The sequence below is a fragment of the Festucalex cinctus genome, chromosome 14 (assembly GCF_051991245.1).
Source record: "Festucalex cinctus isolate MCC-2025b chromosome 14, RoL_Fcin_1.0, whole genome shotgun sequence".
In the NCBI taxonomy this organism is placed as follows: Eukaryota; Metazoa; Chordata; class Actinopteri; order Syngnathiformes; family Syngnathidae; genus Festucalex; species Festucalex cinctus.
In genome coordinates this window covers 3925699-3946689 of record NC_135424.1, presented here as the reverse complement: position 1 = coordinate 3946689, position 20991 = coordinate 3925699, and the positions used below count along the sequence as shown (strand labels likewise).

The 20991-nt window shown below is 44.5% G+C and overlaps 1 protein-coding gene across 4 annotated transcripts; it reads right to left on the bottom strand.

Annotated features, from left to right (window-relative positions):
* Positions 1-293: 293 nt before the first annotated feature.
* Positions 294-20074, bottom strand: map3k21 (mitogen-activated protein kinase kinase kinase 21). Of its 4 annotated transcripts, none has more exons than XM_077496226.1 (11): positions 18379-20074; positions 8120-8300; positions 7379-7527; positions 7106-7281; positions 5731-5971; positions 4845-4967; positions 3577-3657; positions 2974-3124; positions 2802-2896; positions 1698-2480; positions 294-957 (listed from the first exon to the last, which is right to left on the bottom strand). In XM_077496226.1, exons 1-11 carry the CDS (start codon positions 19175-19177, stop codon positions 671-673), a joined length of 3066 nt encoding a protein of 1021 aa, XP_077352352.1. In that variant the 5' UTR covers positions 19178-20074; the 3' UTR covers positions 294-670. The 4 variants fall into 4 exon arrangements, with proteins under 4 accessions (XP_077352352.1, XP_077352350.1, XP_077352354.1 ...); XM_077496224.1 differs by having other exon boundaries at positions 1698-2483; positions 18379-20073; XM_077496228.1 differs by lacking the exon at positions 3577-3657 and having other exon boundaries at positions 18379-20073.
* Positions 20075-20991: the final 917 nt, after the last annotated feature.

Genomic DNA, 20991 nt, shown 5'->3' with positions numbered 1-20991 from the left:
GGCGAACTACGCAGCTCCGACCGATCCGGTCACAAGGCTCCAAGCGGCGCGGTCAAGGGGATAAATACAAATCCAATTCTTATACTCTTCGAAAATGTGTCGTATGCATACGCCACGCGAGAAGATTAAGAGGAAACGAACCTTGGGTGACACCGGAACTTATACCCTTCTAGGGTCACCCAGGTGTCACAGGTGACTAATTTGGTATGCATTACTCGAACTGCGCATGCGCGAAAGGAACATTCAGTGCTTAAAGCACCGCCTTCTGGCGGTCGGGAGGGACGAAATAGAACTGGTGTTGTTCTCAAACAGTTTTGTTTTTTTTCTTTCTTGCAACATTGGCTCAGAGCACTCAAGGGCCAATAGGATATCTTGGCTCAGCATGCAGTGACCACGTCCTAAATGAGCATCGGAAATAACGGTATCGGAATGTTACTTGTTGCCGATGTTTTAATGCAGTGTCGGTGCCTCTCCCGATACCGGTATCGGACCAACACTACTTAAAACCAAGACGTACCAAACTGATTTCTGGTGATGTGGTTTCTTCTCCATTATTCACTTCCAATCATGACACGTTTGACACCCGTGTTCCGGACTAACCTGTCCTAACGTGGCAGTGAGAACACATCTGAACGCTGCCCCCCCGCCCCTTCCGGGAAGCGACCGCGCGCTAGGAAAGGAATTCTTTCTCCAGCTCGTAGAGGCTGGGCCTGGCCGGCGAACTCTGGATGCGGCACAGCGGCACGGTGCAGTCGCGATTCTGGCCCTCGGCGTCCATGTCCAGCAGCGAGCAGGCCTGCGCCGCCTTCTCGCCCGAGTAGTGGCCCAGCGAGTAGCTCTTGCCCAGCCGGGCCACGAGGCCTCGCGCGTGCGGCTTGGCCCAGAAGGAGACGGGCCGCGTGTCTCGGGTGGTCTTCTTGGGCGCGGCGGGCGGAGGCAGGCTCGGGAAGCCGTTAGCTGTGCAAGAGGGACAAGGGAGTGTTTATACTCTCATAGTGATAGACCGATGGGATTTTTTTTTTCCCCCAAGGCTGATACCGATTATTAGTCGTCAATAGGGATGTAATGATACCGGCAATATCATGATATCGCGATATTAAACTGCCACAATATATCGTCGTCATCTGAGCCACAAATGCTAATGTAGCTAATTTGGAGTTCTCGTCAGGGTTCGTAAAAAATGTTTCAAAAGATCTTCGCAGACTATGAGAAGTTGTCTGAATAGGTTTGAAATGTGTTTGCGTCTGTGACCATCTGACAAATCCTGATGAGAAACCCTACATTCGCAAACTGTCATGACTTGGGTCATGCAAGGGTTAGGTTTGGGTGGTCAAGTGTCAGTTTTGTACTGAATTTAAGTGTCTGTTCTGAACTGATGTAACCAGCATCTAGTTTCAACTGGTAAGTGATGTCAGAAGCTATGTGATGTCAGGAATCTTTAATCTCTATCTGGTCAACAGCCAATCAGTTAATTACATGTCAGTCCTGTTACCCACATGTTTAGCCACAACCAATTAGATCGATTCGCTGTCTGAGAAGTGTGTTTTTGTCGGATTATTACCTCTGTTCTCCTCTTTGCAAACCCACGGCCCACTTTAGCTTAGCGTCTCAATGTTATGCGAATAAAAAGTTAAAATCTCATCCCTGATCCTCATTTTGTGCCAGTTGTGTTTACTCACAGGCAGCATCAAACTCACCATCGTGGTGGTTGTACTTTTTCCTGCGGAGGCGTGTCCCCGTGTTGTGGTTCATAACCTCCGGCGCTTGACTTTGGGTTTGCGGTGGCGCCGTCTGTTCATTTTCCGTAGGCGGCGGTGGGGCAGGCCGAGGGGTCTCGACGTGATGACTGACAGGCACGGGGTCCACCTTGGCGGGGCCGCAGAGCGACACCTCCGCCTCCGACTGCAGCAGGCACTTGGTGGACTGGCACTCCACGATGGCCGACATGGAGACCAGGTTGGCGTTGGGGGCGTGGCCCGGCGAGCCCTCGTCCTTACGGGGGCGGCCGCCGCTCGGCGGCGAGGTGCTGCGGCGGAAGCGGGTGGCGCGCTGGAACAGGCCCTCCTTCTTCTTCTTCTCCTCCCGCGGCGGCGGCGGCGGCTCGCCGTCGTCTTGGGAGCTCCGCAGCGCCTCCCGGATGTCGTAGCCGAGCGCGACGGAGGCCAGCAGCGAGCCGCAGCCGTACAGCGCCGAATCCGTCCTGCGGCGGGCCGACGTCCTCTTCAGGCTGTTGGTGGGCGTGAGCTGCGGGGTGGTGGAGGCGGAGGAGGTGGATGTGGTGGTGTAGGGGTCCTCGGGACTCTCGACCGGGCCGCCCGGAGACGTCGGCCCGGGCGCGCCTTCTCCGCAGGCGCAGGGAGGCTGCTGTTCGTCCCGCCACAGAGGTAGATCCAGGTACACCTGGTTGGGAAACTTGAGCTGCTTTGGTTTGGAGTTGCTGTCGGGACACTCCTGAGGGAAGGCCTCGTCTTTACCGCCACCTGCTGGAGGTCGCGAATAATGATTTTTATTTATTTTTTATTTTTTTGCAATATCCCCAAAATATTTATCGCGTAAACACTCGCTGAAATGATATTAACATGTTTTCGAACTAAAATCTGTGGTATATTCAGTAAACTAGGTAATTAAAAAAAAAGTTTTCCACAGCAGTGTGACGGATGAAAGCAGGGTGGCAAATTTCTCAAGATGACGGAAAAATAAAAAAATTGCGAAAGAAAAAAATAGCATGACATTCTCAAACATGAAGAATGAGCAAATTTCGCTCCATATCACTGCAAGCAGGAATGAAATCAAGCGCGCACCTTGCTCAGCAAAGAGGGCGGCGAGGGGAACAGACTTCTGTGACTTCATCAGACTGGTGGACCAAGGATTGCTGCCATCTGAGAGGGGACGTACTCTGAAGACAATACACACACCTGTAAGGACCACTAAAAAAAAAAAAATAATCCAAAACTAGTATATAAAAGGGTTCACCTCTCTGTGGCAGCGGGTCGCTCCTTGCTCTGCACTGAACTGGGGCCCCAAGTTCTCCCCTTCTTCTTGATGCCTCTCCTAACATCATCAAACTCCTCCGGCCTTAAGGGGGCGCTACGACCCCACGTGCGGTTGCTCTCGTCCTGCGTGACTGTGGACACGCACAACCGTCAGTAGGTGACATATGAAAGCATGAAAAAGAACCACCAAGGACACGTTATCAGTTGGTTAATCCCGCTTTCTGTGAGTGACACCCGTCAAAGGGGGAAAAAGGGAAAAAAAGCCAGAAAGCTGCTGTTATGAAAGCCTCGTGTGTAAGGTGGTACGATTCAATCAATTTTCTTGATTCATTCCAGTTAATGTGTCAGAACATTTTAAGTTGTCCCTGCTGCTTACACTAACCAAATAGCTGTGAAAACTTCTCAGCTACATGATGTGTAAGAAGCATAAGAGGAGGTTCACAGAGGCCAAAGAAAATAACAAGCTTATTGACATCCAAACATGAATGCACACACAAAATGAACCGCTTTGAGGTTAAACACATCCCCTCCAAAAGTGTTTAGTTAGCGGGCGGACTTCCGATAAACGCGGGCTTGCCCTCACCGCCGAACCACGAGAGCTCGCTGGTCAGATCCACGTCCTGCTGGTAAACAAACAAAGTGTCCCTCCGCACAGGGTACGTCACTGAGGAGGGGAAACGGTTCCATTATGGCTTACGTGGAAACGCAAATGTGCATGTTAAGTTTTCACAATATCGTTAGCCTAATTGCAGAACTGCCAAAATCATTTTTACTTACTGTCAGCATATCAATGTAAAATAATAATAATAATAATAACAATAACAATAATAATAATAAAAAGAACACCAATCTGCTTGCTAAAAATGTTTTCTCTCAGCCATCCAGATCATATTAATTTGCCACGGATGAATCATGACTTGTTTTTTCTTCTTCTTTTCTGAGAATGCTTAAAATAACTCAGGCAGTTATGCTATTAGGCTTGGACAAATGATATTAAAAAATGAATGTGTCTGTTCAAAGAGTAGTCATTCTACGGACTGGTCCCACAGTGCGAAAGCATTTTGAAGAAAGGCCGCAAGGATCTGTATTTTACTGTGTCGCAGAATAGGAAAATCCTTACGTAAAAGGCAAGCGTGGAAAACTGCCAGGTCTTCTGTTATGGCACTGATGCTGCCATTTTGTGGGATAACCATGTAAAAGAGGATTATGTGCGAGTTGAGTGACTGACACGCCATCAGTCCACAGTGTGCAGTATGCTGCGCCTTTCAGACGGAAACCACTCAGGATTCGCTCCATCTCCCGTGTGAACTTCAACAGGATGAGCTATTTCTGTAACGCCGCAAGATGGCGCCCATAAGCAGGGTATTAGGAAACAACTAACTGTTGTCAAGGAAATCTTGCTGAAGTGATAATCTTGACTAGAGATCATGTCAGGGAGGACCAAAATTTAGCTTGGATTGTTGGAAGTTACGTAAGACCTCTTTTTTTTTTCCTTTTGCTGAACGGTGATCCATATCGGGCGATGTCCGCCAAAGGCTAATCTGGGCGCTCTGTGAGCACGTCAGAGCCGATCACTCGCGGTCAAGTGGAATTTGTTCCAGTTGTTGCATGACTGTTGGTGCGTGACTAACAACATTAGCAAACTGTTCAAACAACTGTCCTGGCTCGCTTTTGTTCACATGCGCCTTGTCACCGCCAATGTTCCCCTCTTGCGTTTCCCCTTCGCCGCCAGTTGACGGGCAGCCGTGTCGTACGTGCGGGTTGGTCACTCGCTCGGGGTTGGAACTGGCTGGGAAAAAGAGGAAGGGGGAAAAAAAATAAAAAATACAAAAAAAGAGGGGGGGTACTCACGCTGAATAGCTCGAAGGCGGGGGATGAGTGTGGGACTGCTGGGAGGGGAGGAGCTGGTGCTGTGAAGGCTCCGCCTCTTATCCATGGAGGGCGACGCCTGCACGGTGATCTTGTGCTGGAAGTCTACAGGAATGCATGGACGAGGACAGACGGGAGTTTGTCACAATGTCAAGGAGGGAGGTTATACATTAGCATATTTGTAAAATAATGTAGCTTGAAAGAGCTCAAATAATTACAGACAGTCACAGATATAGAACTGATGTTAAGTCATTCACTCGCAGCCATTTTCACTGAAGCAACCCTCTTCACTCCTCTGCCTGTTTGACTCAATTTTGACTGAATTTGCAAGGCCCACAAGAAAAAAAAAAACAGTATATTTGTATCTGTTTCCGTTTTGCAGCAATTAGCATTAGAATACAAGTTTCATCAATATTCACATTCCTGGTGAAAACACTGGCAAAAAGAGCTTGTTGCAACATGGCCCTGGCGGATCTCTTATGCTATGCTGCCACCCAATGGCCGTTTTTTGTAATAGCTACTGTTGCTGTAAGCCACCTCTTCATGTCAGATGCTGCATCAAAGCCTTCTGTACTCTCTTGCGTAAATAATAATAATAATAATAATAATAATAATTCAAAAAAAATTAAATATGTTTTAGAGAGTGATTGACAACGTATTAAAAAATGTATTTACATGTTTTTGGGATTGAATGAGTTAATGAGATGTGGTCTTGACAGGCGAGCGTATTCAGATAAAAGGATTGATTACCTTTACATAAGAAAATCACACTAACGTAATCTACTACGATCAGCTACTGCTCTTCACTTACTTCCGTCCACCAGTTAACAGCTCGGATCCATCTCGTGTGACGTGCATTGCGACAAACCTGAGGGCAAGCTGATGCGGTTGCCATCCTTGAGCTTGAGGCGGGAGCGCTTGAACTTGCCCTTGCGCTTCTTCACGTTGGGCTTGTCCTTGTTGAGCTGGAAGATGAGAATGTTGAGCTCCCGCTCCAGGACGTTGATCTCGCGCTCGGCCAGCTCCTGCTCGCGCCGCTTCAGATGCTCCTCCTGGGACTTCTGCTGCAGGGCGGCCCGCGTCAGCTCCTCTTCACGGGAACGCAGCTCCTGGAGACAAACATGAGTTGGCATCATCTATGAACAGTAATCTAGAGTTTTGGTTGTAGATCTATATTAATCACAATTAACTCATTCACTCCCAGCCATTTTCACAGAAGCAATCCCGTTCGCTCCGGGCTGTTTTACTGGATTTTGACTGATGTTGCAAGGCCCACAGAATATTGTATTCTACTGTGTTGCTATAAAAACATGGAACCCACCAAAAGAAAGATTAAAGTCTCTTCTTTCATCAGGAAAAAATATATATTTCTATCTGTTTCCTTTTTGCAGCAATTAGCATTAGAATATAGCTAAGTTTCATCATTATTCACAAATCTATTTAGAATTCTGAGCAATTGAGCTTTTTTTCAACATGGTCCTGGATGCATCAAAGCCTTCTGTATGCTCTAGCATAAAAAAAACAACGTTTGAATACGTCTTTGGGGCACTTAAAACATCTGAAATAAAACGTATTTATACGTTTCTGGGACCAAATGAGTTCAAATCCAGTGTTACTTAATTGTGTGTTATGTTGACGCTCTCTTCCGTCTGTCCATTGTTTTTTTCCATGTATTGCTCCAGCATGAGTAATTTCAGAATCCTTACCGGATGACTTGTGGAAAGCAGCTTAGTGGCGAAGCCCTTGTAGCCACCCACCACCTGCAGCCGAGATTCGAGGATTCTTACGGGAAATGTGCTGATGCCGTAGCTAATTCACTCAATCATCACACTGATCTATCACGTGACCGTGCCGATGCTACGAGTTGATTATGTAATTAAGTAGAAATTGCAAAACGCACCCTAACAAGCAAGTGTTGATTTAGCGTTGGATGTGCTCACCTCCCAAATGGCAGTTAATGTTTTAACAGGACAATGAAGCACCTCAGCAAGCAACTTGCTTTTGTGCATTCACGCTCACTTTCACACCTGTCGACAATTTGAGTGTTCAATGAAACTAATATGCACGTTCTTGGAATGTAAGCGGTAGCAAGCAAGCCATGCAAGCGCAGGTAAAACAGAGCAGCCACCCTGCTGACCTCCTGTGTCCCATGCAACTCCCTAATTGTCGCTGTCTGACAAGTGTTATGCGTCCGGCCTCTGCTAGCTTCCCTACGAGATATTCTGCAAACATCGCCGCCGTACCTTCTCTTTGGTCCTGAGCTCATCAAACATCTCCTGGATCTCCACGCGCCAGTCGTCCTGCATGATGTGGAAGGAGTCCTGCGGCATGGTGGCCATCACCGCCTCCTCGATAGCCGACAGCTGCTCCAGGATGCAGGAGAAGGAAGGGCGCACGTGCGGGTTCTGGTCCCAACACTCTGCAAAATTACAAATGGAAAACAGATGGAGCGAATGTTATGGCTGAAATGAGCGTTCATCTCTTATTTTGGGGGTTGTTTTTGAAAACAAATTTACCTTCCATGAGCCTGGCAAAAGGTTCGGGGCAGGTGGAGGGGATTGGTAATGTTAATTTATTGACGGCCACGCCGTAAGCAACCGCCAGGCCGTCTATTCCTCTGTAAGGCACCTCCCCCGTTAATAACTCCCACAGCAAGATGCCGTAGCTGGGGGGTCAAAGAACAGCATTGAAGAAAGGAGAATGTATGTTTAAATTGGAGCCTGACCGATATGGAATTGATATGGAATTTTTGGAGTTATTATTATTAAAAATTATCATTATTATTAAAAAAAAAAAAAACTGGCATCCAATAAAGCCATATATCAGTTGATATGAAATAAGAACATTGATATATACTGTACATGAACACAAATATTTATAATAACCCAAAATAGGATTCAAGACAAGCAGAATACTACTAATTCACACAAAAAAAAAAATCTTAGCTATACCAATTAGTCATATTTATTAGCAATTGCAAAGTTCAATTTGCAACCACTGTATATTTGCAAACAGCTTTAAAATGAATGATGAAGCAAACTTTAAAAATTGCCCAATTTAAAAAAAAACAACAAATAAACAGAAAAGGAGAAGAGGTGAGGCCAGGTCGTCAAGGAGACAAGACACGGGAGCAGAGTGGCAAAAAAAAGTTAACATCGGTTACATATATTGACCAATGTCGATAAATGATTGATATAATCGGCTCCAGTTTAAATGATGGCTTGGCATGGGGAACATCACACCCAAAAAGGTTCTACCTCCAAACGTCGCTGCCTTTGGAAAAGAGAGACATCCTGATGACCTCGGGGGCCATCCAGGAGTAGGTGCCCGCCGCCGACATCTTGGTGGTCTTGTGCCACTCTCGGGCCAGGCCGAAGTCTGTGATCTTTAATGTCTTCCTCCCGATGTCGTCGTTTTCTATCGTTTCAAGTAATAGAACTGAAGGCAGACAAAAAGGAGAGAGAGTCGTTATTACAACCGGTGCTGTGCATGTGCATGCAACATGAAATTCAACTGTTCAACAGATCAGTCAGGTCCATCAATATTGTTGCGACTTTTGGAGTGTCCCACGATTGATGATTGCCACACATGTTTTCACTTGGCAGTTTTTACATCCAATGCCCTTCCTCTCACAACCCACTCGTTTTTTATCCAAAATTGTCAATGGCTAAGTATTAGAGGACTGGCCGGAAATTGTACCATTAGACTACCAGCGCTTCAGTAACTTCATAAAATAAAATATTAATTATTCCAAGATTTGTTCTAAAGACCATATCCCCAAAAATTTACATTTACATTATTCATCTTAAAATGCTACAATTTACCGGCAAAACCCTGTCAGAATATTTACGTTGTACAGTAGTGTGTCAAAGAAAACCAGAAAACCTCTGGATTCTGTTGTGCGTTTCAAGAAAACTGTCAGGTCTTAGCTATAATCACGATGGCTTCAAAAACATTTTTGAAAGCAGCTGTCATCAAATTCCATCAAACGAGAGCCCGTTTTTAGTCCAAACTATCAAGTTCAGTATGCCCCCCTACGTCGTCAATATTATAATATCAAATAAAATGACTTGACCATAACCCCAAAGTATCCTGGTGAAAGACAAGCGCTGCAAATGTATTGAGGTGAAAGCAATGTTGGCAAGAGTATAGAGACGCGGCATGGGCAAGGAAATGATAGGTGATATTCAACATGGCCAAGAGCAGTGTGTGGGCCATTTGTTACAGTAAATGCAGAGACCTGACAGTGCCACAAAGCGCCTGCCCCCAGGCCCGAAAACCGCTAAAACACATTAAAGTCGGAGGGGACCCAGAAAACCCGCCTGGAACTCGACACCTGGCCTTGCGTGAGAAGTACAGACGAGAGTCTACGCCAGCGGTAGCACGTTGAATATCAACAAGCAGACAAATGTGATTTCTATGGAGTCTTGAAGAGACCGGTTTGAACACTCTGAACGTCAAAGCAAAAATGTGACAAATAAGCCATGAGTGGGTGTTATTCTCAAAACATGGTCAGTTAATGAGTCGAAGCATCAGTGCTCTACCCAAAAACTTGTCGTTTGTGTGCTGCTCCAGTTTAAACTGAACTGACCCACATTGAATGCATTATCAAGGTCACCATACAGAAAAGGAAACAGGCTTCAACAACAAAACATTTTCAGATTTTTGAAAGCAAAGCCCTCAACTGACTGCTCGACATTCGTAAGCAGGTGACCAAAAAAATGCTTCAATGACTACTGGGTTGACACTAAAGTCCATAAATGCCAAAAACTGCTCAGGCTATGGTCACAATGCAATTCCAGAACCACGAGAACAACACTTAATATATAACAATAATTACATCATTAATTCACTGAACCAGGAAGATGAGAAGACATCTGACCAGTGCTCAGTTCATCCTCTACTCTGCAATTTTCCCACGGGAATTGTTACAACGCAAAATGTACCGTACTGTATAAACAAATAACCAGACAATGCACTAGGGCCCATGTGTGTATTAATCACTGTGGAGGAGTAAGTCCAAGGTCAGTCAACACGACGAGATAACGCCACAAAAACGTGCTCACGCGCACACCTTCCTACATTTTATTTATTAGTTTTGAAAATCTCATTCCATCAACCAGCACTATGATCTCTGAAGATGTACAAATAAAAAGTGTAGTAAAAGACATTTAACAGATGTTTACATCTAAAATCTACTGATAAGTTGAACAAACCAACTAAAAAAAGAACAATCATGACGTCAAAACTGAATACCACAATTTTTAACTATTCTATCGTTCTGTATATGACTAAAAACTCAAAACACACTGACAACGAATCCTACCGAGTTGTTTGCTCTTGTTATCACTGCAAACTTTGCAGACGCAGACATGGCAGCACATTTGCCAGTTCGAGCCTTACGCAAACACAAGCGAGCGTGTCAATGAGCTCGTGATTATGTCAAAGGTGAGGCCTGTGTAAATGCATTTATATTGCTTCCGAGGGACAATAATAAAGAGTGCAACCGCCGCGTAAATGGCCAATTGATCGCTTACTAAATTAAGACTAATACTATTCTAATTGATTTCACGTTAAGGATTGAACGAGATGCTCAAGAACAAAGTTGTTGTTTTTTTTATTTCTACATTTTGATACAAAAACAGTTCTAGAGCAGTGTTTTGGTGCGGCTCCTGTTGAGAAGAACGAGAGCATTGGTGGTACCATTACCTGCCCGGGGCATGATGGGGATCCTCTACCGACACCTCAAACAATGGGAATTTCATTACAAACAGGTTTCGCTGGAGCCATGCAGATATATACAGACTTCCTGTTTTCAAGTTCCCAACCATCCGACAGGTTCTGTAGGTCCACATGACTTATGACGGCTTGGTTACACAACACAGGAGAGGAGCGTATAGGACAGCATGCAAAATACTTCCTTTGTCACAGCATGTTGCTTTTAAATGTCCGCCCTTCCTGTCAGTGGACATATTTCGATGCTGACGAGCCTGATGTTATACTAGAGATTGAGGTGCACATATCAAAGTGGAAGTTCAAATAGAGAGAGCATTCTGTACAAGAAGCTTGCGACCGGCCATGGCTTGTGCTGAAAAAGTAGTGCAATGTGTCCCTGCTGGCACAACCACAGAACTAACTGTGTCAGCGTCCCCTAATTGCTATTTATACTCGTGTGGGCCTCAGTCACCCCAAAAAGCCTCTAAAACACTCACTGGGATGGAATATGCTAATACATGGAAGAGCCTAAAAAATTGGGTGGCAGATTAATCAGTTTATGCCACAATAACTAGCATAACTACGAGTTGATGTCATGATGGTTTGACCCCCAAATATGCTAAAATTTTGTTCAAACCGTTATGTCATCAAAGTCGTAGGTATGCTTGTACACAGTGGATGAGAGTCAAACTGTCCTGCTCAACTGCTATGTGTCCAGCAAGTATTATTATCGCGACACAAACACAACAGAATTTTGGTCATTGTGTTTGTGTTTCCTTCAAAAGGTACGGGAAGGGTCTGTTTCAAAACAATTAAAATGTCTGTCAACGGTTTTTAGACTCACTCGTCCTTGCAGTCAGCGATGCAAAAGAAATGGATCCACGCTGGAGATTTGGCTGAAGCTAGTTCATATTTTTGTATCTCAACTCCTCTGCCAGCGCTCACATCAATGCAAAGTGAATTCCAAAAAAAAATAAAAAAATAAAAAATATTTAAAAAAAAAAAGTAGGAATGCACGATAATATCAATTTGACGTCAAACAGATAAACCCTGATAACCCAGATAAACGGATAAAAGAGAAATCCGCCGATAATTATCTGCAATTATCAACCAATTGAATGTCATAAACAAGATAATAAAGAAATCCGGCAATAATAATAGACATGCCACGTTGGTCCCTGTGTTGTGGTTGTGGCTCATGGTGCTTTACGTAAATTGAAATATTGCGTAAAGTCCATCAGGCTGACCAAATAAGCACCCTTTCATTTCAAAACCTGAACAAATAAGATGTTATGCTCTATTTCAGTTGGTTCCAAAATGTTATCAAGTCATGTTTAAAAAAACAACCAAACAAACAAAATCCCAGACACTTTTTCCTCACATCACAATCGAGTTGTGCCGGCCATGATTTTTATGTCTCCAAGCAACCGGATGTAAACGTGGAGTGAGGGAAAAGCAAATACACCGTAGCTCTCTCCTGCAGTGGTAGCGGTGGTCAATTTGCCAGCCGCCATAAAACATTTTAAGAAGACGAAAACAAAACAGAGCAAAGTTCAGATGTCGAAAAGACCAAACAGCAGTTGCCTAAGCAACATTATATGCATTGAAAAAAAACACACACTAAAAACGTGTTTTCATTGCTCTTATAAAAGTTATTGTTTTGGTTGTGTTCCAAGTTCCACTGACTACTGTACGCAATGACAAAATCTCAGCAAACTTGTTAAAATATTTTCATTTAATCTCGTCTATACTTTCTCACTCTTTAAAAAAAAAAAAAAAAACATGTTTTGAAGGAGACAACAGTGGCCGCAATTGGAGATGGACAACCCCTGAGGCAGACCCCACCCTCCCACCCACACCTCCTTATAATTCCCCCTTCCAAAGGGGATCTTCAGGCAACCATCTTTCAAGGTGGGGTGGTGGTAAGATCAGAAGCGAGAGGTGCTGCCTTCAAAGTAGCTCCCACGCTTCTTACTATTGCTTCAACCCCTCAAGGTAAAAAAGGGGAAAAAAACTTTTTTTTTTTTTTTTTTTTTGCTTATAAGAAATCTCATTTTAAGCCCTAATGTTAAATGAATACCAATCATTACAGACCATCTATAACGAGTTCATCTAACTGTACGTTTTCTTATGACCATGTTTTAAGAGTAATTGACATGAAGATTAAAACATTGACATTAAAATAGTCAAAGAATGCGGGACTGGGAACAATCATTTTTTTGGTTATCATATATAACGAAACAGGCCAATACTTGGTCTTAGTTCTGTCATGTCAGGCCATCTTCATCACTGACAGCTCGTCACTCCCCACACGACCCGCGAAGGCTTCTTGTGTTTTTAGCGGCATAGCTGAGCTCTGATGCAATGCGGGCCCAGTAAAAACTCGGGCCGCTGCCCGCTAACTTGCCGTGGCGTTATTTTGCTAACTGTGCCAACATACTTAAGCTTGAGCGCGCGGGGCTTCCTGCCGTAAGCAGAAATAAGGCTGCTGAACATTCCCCGACTGGGCATTCCGGCCTGTGGGAAAAGGATCAGGGCCAGTGGGCGCCTAAATCCATCTATCATGGCCACTTGCGCTTTGTCGGCCCCTCCACCCCTCCCAATTTGCTTGCGTGATAAAGCACAAATTAACCCGTAACCAGGCTAATTATAGCTTGACAAATGTAAGCGGTACGAGGCTGGTACCGTTTTGGATTCAGCAGCACCTACGTTTGCCTGGAAGTGGGTGTGTTGTGGGGGGGACTATAGGACTGATTGGTTGTTTGGGAGGGCAGCCCATGTCAGCTGTGGGCCCTTTTCCTTTTCACCCTGCACGGCAACAATAGGTGCAGTCAGGGAGAGGTCGTAAAAGACACAGTGAAAGCATCTCCGTTCCTCCTCTCTCCCCTCTGCCCCATTCTCTTGTCACAGAAAAGACAGACAGTAACTGTGTCACCGGGGGAGTTGTGGGAAAAATTGCCCTTCAACACCTCGCACCCTACCCCCGTAACTTTCCCACTGAGGCTGTGTCCACGCCGCACGTACGCAGGTATTTAACCAAGACATTCTGTTGGTGGATTTAATGCTGAATATCAATCAGGCGTGTAATAAAATATTACAATGGCACTTGTTGGGGGTCACAAAGCCCGTGTTTAGCCAATCAAAGGCATTATAGTATCAAATGAAAAATAAAAGACAAATATGATTTATCAAAATCAATACTGCAAACCAATTTTAAGCCAAAGTTTCTGAATGGGCTCCTTCAAACTACACATGCATTTTTTTCCCCCACACAACTAATACTAACTGATAATCAATGTGGTTACCCAACCTCACCCCATCCCCATAAATATTTGAAGTAGTTTTTGTGCTCACACAATTTGAACGCAAAAATAATATCGCTAGCGTAGGAACGTAACTCCAACCTAACTCGAGCACTGCCTGTTCTAAATAACTAAAATTAAAATAAATACAAATAATGTTAACATTACGCTAAAAAGAACCTACATCCAAACAGTCATTTTCCGCAGATTTAAAAGCAACCTGGTTGTCGATAAAAGGCTCAACTGCATATGTGTTTGTATGAACGCGGTCTTACATACCTTCAAAACAAAAACTATAAAGCGGCGAGCATCTCCCCGGCCTTATTTTGCTTCCTCATACCTCATCTCTTAACAGATGTGTACATCTCACAAGAACGAAAGCATGGCATGGATCCAACCAATCAGATTTGAGCGGCCGGCTTGTTTGTGGAAAAATGTGGAGTATGTGAATTGCATAATTGCTGTGTCATAATCCACCTGATGTTGCTGGACTTAAAGAAAATAAATAAATAAATAAAATAAAATAAAATAAAATAAAATAAAATAAAATAAAATAAAATAAAATAAAATAAAATAAAATAAAATAAAATAAAATAAAACAAGGGGGGAACATAGTCAACTTAGTAAACATGGCCAAATGAGTCAAATCAAGATGCAAAATGTCAACGTTAAAGACGGGATCTGCCTGATGGCTCTGGGCCAAGTTTCAGTCTTTCATTTGTGGTTCTTATATATCCGAGTTAGTTTTTCCCAGTTCCAAAATGAAAGCGTTCGAGGCGAATGTAAACAACCAAAATGGCGGATAGTGATAAATTGTTTTTTATTTTGGTACTCAAAACTCATTTTGACCTCTCGAAAACTTATCTTTTTGCAATTTTGCTTCATGTATAGTTTTAATCTTATGTCATAAGCATTCCAGTTTAGTAGTTGACCATATAATTTCATGCAGGGAGATAGCGGCAATACTGTCACGTACGTTGCGTTATGTGGAGTTATGTCAAATATTTATGAATGAAGAAAGTTTTATACTCGAGTAAATTGTATTTTGCCATTCAGAGTGACGCCACATTTTTCTTCCGACTTCGCAAGTGGAATTTCTGAGTGCAAGTACACACTTCCTGGTTTGAACTCGGCAAAGTCCGACTTACGACCATCCTTGAATGCAGCATAAGAGGCAGCTAATAGAAAACATTGAAATTCTAAATGACTCATGCAGACACATTTTCTCCCAAAGTCAACTCACAAACGATTCACTTGGTTGCGTAATGTCAAACTTGATGGTTGGGCGGGCAGAGGCTATTTGTATACAAATAATTAAATAATGAATCATCTATTTTATGTCCCCTTATAACAGTACCGGGAGAATTAAAAAATAAATAAATAAATTATGATTGTAACAGTTTAAGCTGAGGGACTCAATTCCCAAAGTTTGCTTTTCACTGATAACTGGGGTGCACCTACCTTCTATAAATCTTGCTTTTGCAATTTCACATTCATTTGAAAACAAACTTCTTTATGGATGGCCAATCATTGTTTGCAAACTAAACTCACTTTTAACTTAGGTTGCACTGGGAAAATAGTCAAATCCGCTAAAAGTGAAAAAGTTTGAAAGTTTTTTGGGGTTTTTTATAGACAGAGCCTCGGCCAAAAAGCAGACGGAGGGAAATAATAAAGGGGTATAATGGGGAGGGGACGAATGGCAAGGGAATGAGGGAAAATAAGCGAGTAAGGAGGCTAACCCCCTCGAGTTTGTGGCAATAAAAGAGTAGCGCTGCTCTCTGGGAGATTAAATATGAACGGAACAAAACAAAACGAGGGCTTTGGGACCCTCCGAGTCCTCGCCATTCTTTTGGGCCGCAGTAGCCTAGCAACCGCTGCTTGACCAGTCCATTGTGCAAACGTATGTTAAGCTTTTATCCCTCATTAGCAACATTCCTCCCCGCGGGCCGGGATTTTACAGATTAGCAGGAAAAACACAAAAGGAGATTGGGCAAATCTTGCTGACTTCCAACATATTACTTTACAGGCTAATCATTGATCAAATAGCGACATGTTTGTCTGGCGTGCAGATGTATACACTGGGAGTCGATCAAATGACGGGCCGAGCGAGTGGATGGAGGCGGGCCTTTCTGCCCAGCCCGACGACACCGAAAATACAACAAACAATAACGTCCCAGGAACTTGTCCAAGTTAAATTATTCCCGCTTTTTTTTTTTTTTTTGCTGGGAAAACCACTCAACACACCACAGGGTGCGCCAGTGTGGGTAGTGGGTACAAGAGAATCTTTCTCTGAACTCCATTTGGCCTCAAACAGCACACAACATTCTTATTTTCAAGTCATATATTGACTACTAAGAGTCTCCTTGAACTGTCTTAACAACAGCAAGTCAAGTCTGACTGCACAAAGCTAGACATCAGCTTTATACAGTGCGAGTTTGCACTGTCAACACGACCCTGTTGAAATATCAGATTTAACAAAAACAACAATTACAAATGATTCTTAAAACTGGCTTGTGTTCACTTTCAACATCCAAACTTCCCAATGATGGCATGTTAGTTTCACTGTTGCCCGTAGTCCCCGGTGGAGGTCGCGATGAAGTGGCAGGACAAACACATCGACTTGTGTGTTAGCAGCTCGGCGTTCGCTCAAGGGGGCGGGGGCGGCGCGGGGGTTTGTTTATATTCGCTAAACACCCGATTAGCCGCGACAGTTTAAGTCTTTTCTCTCCATCTGGCCTCTAATTAACGCAAGTCTTTGCCATCTTTAAGGTCTACACTGGCACAAAGCATCTTGATTTAAAAGTGAATTGTTATTATGACTGCTCCATTGATTATTGCGTAGTTATGCGTTTGACTCAGACTATCTATATTTCCACAGCAGTGGAGAAACAAGTGTGTTTATTACGTCATAAACATCAAACACAGTTGTCTTGAATTCAACTTTAGCTGTCAGTAAATGACCTGGTTTGAAGCTTGTGAAGGAACATAATTTTCCACCAAAGCCACTGGGACCATCATGGCTTGAGGGCTGATAAGAGTCTGTGAAAAGAGTCTGTTTGGAGTCACATTACACAAACGAACAACTAGTTTGAAGGAGCTGGCGTTAGCAAGGACACAAACTGGATTCTTCATTCATTATTCAGTTGAGGAACTGCAGTTTTTCAGACCTGTTGCAATGTATGAACAACCCACTTACTCACTTACAGGTTCTCAAGTGAACACTTTTCTTTACAATAACGTTATATGCAGCCCACTATAGTAGTCTATTCTGATGAATATCTGAGCTGCAATTTCACCACTTGCTGTCGACTGAAAATGACATCACAGTGCCTGATGGCTCAGCTTGCGAACATCACATGACCAAAGTTCACCAAACCCAGAAAACAGGAGAGCTGTGATTGGTTTTTGTTACCTTGAACCTGGCTTAAGAAGAGCGCCAATCAGATGACAATCTATTCGATATTTCAATGAATTAAAACTTGATGGGGGTCAAATAACTCTTGACTAAATCCATTCCAAACCCGACCAGAGTCAGTCTGAAAGCATCCGATCGCACTTCTCCATGCTAGAATTAGCTTACCGGATGTAAGGATGTAAAACAAAGTTCAATTAAAAAGTACCAAATGGTGCTAATGTGAATTCATCCTTTGTTTCATTGACGACAATCATTTATGATACCGACACACATACTGAGGCCTAATCAATTGCTTTACCCTTCAACTGGTCTTGAAACCTGCCACCACTTGCCTTAGGAACGTCCGCTGTCCGCTCTGCTCATGTGGCACGAACACACGTGTTTACGTTTGTTCAATCACTGCATCTATTTGAACAACATTTTCAAGTTGGAGTGGAGAGGGTGGGGTAAAGGAGGAGGGGGGTCTGTGAAGGTGTGCTTGACTGAGTGTGTTTGCTAAAGTAGAAGGTGGGGGGAGCATCCCAGCTGCGCAAACTAACTTCATTTCACATCCTCTCGACACACGCGCACATGCACTGACTTCAATTGCATCTGCATCTCATGTTCCAAATTGGACAAAGATACAGTTTCCGAAGCCCCTTTTTAAAAATAAATTCAATACTCATTTAAATAGTTTCCTTGATTTCAAATCAAGATATTTGTCAATTTGTTGTGTAAGAGAGAAAGCAGCGAGTAGCGTTGCAATGGGGTGGTAAATTTCTGGAATTTTCAAACCGTTTTGGTAACATTTTCGTGGGGAATTTGGGAAATTTTCCAAATTGAAAACTGTACCTTAATCGATTAATTAATCCATTGTTACTCCTGTAACTAAATGATGTTTGTTTGTTTGTTTTTCAAAATTGTGTACCTGTTTTATTCCATTTATTCCCATGGAGACTTTCCAACTTTGAAAATTCCAGAAATTTTGTAACCACCACCATGAGACTTTCCCAATGTAAAATACGCCATTGAGTGTGCTGCTATTATTTAAGTTGAAATAAGGCTCGGTGACCTTGGTGACCCCGAGCCCCAGGCGTGTTCTTACTGTTGCTGGACTTGAGGTCTCGGTGGATGACGACGGCCTCCTCGTGCAGGTAGTGCATCCCCCGCGCAATCTGCACAGCCCAGTTGACGAGGATGTGCGGCGGGATTCGCCTCCCAGTCAGCGCCCGGTTCAGCGTGCCCCCTCGGGCGTACTCCATGACCAGGCACAGGTTGGGCTCGTCCAAGCACACCCCCTCCAGCTTGATGATGTTGGGGTGCCGCAGCATGGCGAACAGCTTGGCCTCCTGCTTGACGCTTGCCGCCGTGGCGGTAATGTCCTCGTCGGGGTCCTGCCGGGCCGCCTTCACGGCCACCTCCTGGCCCTTCCATGTGCCGCGGTAGACTTTGCCGAAGCCCCCCACGCCGATGATCTCCTCCAGCACCAGCTCGGTGAAGGGGATCTGGACGGGCGAGGCGGGGACCCGCTCTCGCACGCTGTTGACGGGCAGGCGGTAAATGGCCGGCTGGTAGGTGACATAGTTGGAGGGGAAGATGCCGACGCGGTGGTTGATCTTGCCGGTCCACCAGCCCTCGTCGCCGGAGATGGCCGCGTCCTTGGACAGGACCTCCACCACGTCGCCGCGGCACAGGCTGAGCTCGTCCTCGCCGCTCGCCTCGTAGTCGTACGCGGCCGTCCACAGCGACCGGGTCGGGCACAGCGGGGCCGAATGAGCCCACGCGTGAGTGGGACAGTCTGTCCAGGCATGTTCCCTTCTCCCTCCACTACCACCGCCGCCATCACCATCACCAACGCCCGGCCGCCCTTCACCGTTTGGGAAAGCGGCCTGCGAGACATCCATTTCTCGGTGGCCGTAATGGCACCATAGGGTGCGGGCTCAAGAGACTAAATTAGAAAAGCAAAGGGTAACTTTTGGAGCGCTGCATGTTTGCTGCTTGAAAAGGAGGGGAATTCCCCGCCTGAGCTTTTGACACTGGCCAAAGTCCCTCGGCGACGAGCGTCCCACACGGGACCGTAACTTTATCCCACACTCAAGAGTCCGTCGACACCCGGCTACAAGTGGCTTGTTTAACGCCCACCTAAAGTGAACTAAATGCACCCTTATCTAGTTGCTCGAGTTTTTCAACGTAATGTGCATTCCCGGCGTTAAATAGTTTAAACGCCGATGGGGGGGGGACATTAACAAAGTGTCGCGCTTGTGCTCGATGCTAAAGCTAAAGCTAGCAGCGCCGACTCTGCGGAGGCTCCGTCACAGGTGCCGCGGGTTGGAGGTGCACCTGCCTCCGGGAATAAGGATGCGGCGGCCCAGCGACGGGTTTCGTTCTCAAAGTCGACGTTTACTGTCACCCAGCCATGATAACGCTGCTAGTTGTGTGGGGGGTTGCACCCCCTGTTAGTTGGCGACGTTGCCAAGAAGTTTCCACTGAATTCTACACACGCACGCGCGGCTAACGGGTTAGCTCAGTTAGCTTGCTTAGTCCGGAGCGATACCCGTCGCTGGTCAAAAGTTGCTCCTTTCGGCTTCACAACTCCCGGGAAGTCCTCGTTGGTGTGTGGCGTCTGAGCTCTCAAAATCCCATCGAACATCCTCGGCGTCAAAGTAACAGAGTGGGAAAGTTTATTTATTTTCTTTTCATCCCGTGAGAGGGGGATATCAAAACAACCCCCCCGGTGGAAGTTTGTCGCATGTCGAAGTTTGGAGGACGAAATGCGGCGTCGTCACAGTGGAGAGAAGAGAGACGCCGGGAGGGCGGGGCGGGGCTGCGCTGGGAGCTGCGCGCTGATTGGCAGATTTCCTGACATGTGACCGCCACAACAGCCACGGGGAGGGGTGAGGAATGTGAGTGAACCGCGCGTCGATGGGAAACGATGGGAAGAGTAAATTTAGTGCATAATTATGCACAATTTCTATGTAAATCACAATATTATAGGCAGTAGTACTACCGCAGCTGTCAAACTCAAGGCCAGAGAGTACATTGCATTTTGTCTTTACTATTGCAAACTTTTTTTTTTTTAACGAAACTCATTTTTAAAATAAACTGAACAAGATGAACAAACTAGTTTTTTTTTTTTTTTAACTCGGGACTTGTAAACTAGTTATCAATCATTTTTCTATGTATGTAATAATATTGTGATTATGGTTATACAATCACAATGGTACACTGAGACAGAAACATACAAATACAAAGCGCACCCGGGATAGCTTGCCACAATTTATCCATTACAAAAATGATAAATGTAGGGGCAATCATAAAGAGCTCAGCTTCAGGCTAGCAAATAAGCAGTAAAGTTGTGCAATAACTAAAAAAATAAATAAATAAAAACTTCCAGCAAGATTTAAACAGAAGACAAATTATTGATGTTGCACATTCCCAAAAAAAAAAAAAAAAAAAAAAGTAAACATTAAGCTAATTAAAATTTTAATTTCAAAAATTAAAGAATTACATCCACCCTCTAAAAAAAGAACAAATGTTAAAACATTAATTTGGCACGGGGTTAAAACAAACACGGGCATACATAATTTACATAATGAATTTACATAATTTACAGTTATGTCACCATAACATTGATGACATTAAATACAAAAAAAGGACAAAAAAATTGTGTCCCCCGTCCCACAGATTGTGAAACCCACCTTAGTAAGACAAAGACATG

Excerpts from the sequence above, each read along its gene's own strand:
- map3k21 (XM_077496224.1), bottom strand. The coding sequence starts at position 19,177 with ATGGATGTCTCGCAGGCCGCTTTCCCAAACGGTGAAGGGCGGCCGGGC. Across the intron at positions 7,282-7,378 it reads TTTTGCCAGGCTCATGGAAG|AGTGTTGGGACCAGAACCCG; the intron begins GTAAATTTGTTT and ends GTAATTTTGCAG. Across the intron at positions 5,972-7,105 it reads AGCTCAGGACCAAAGAGAAG|GAGCTGCGTTCCCGTGAAGA; the intron begins GTACGGCGGCGA and ends GTTTGTCTCCAG.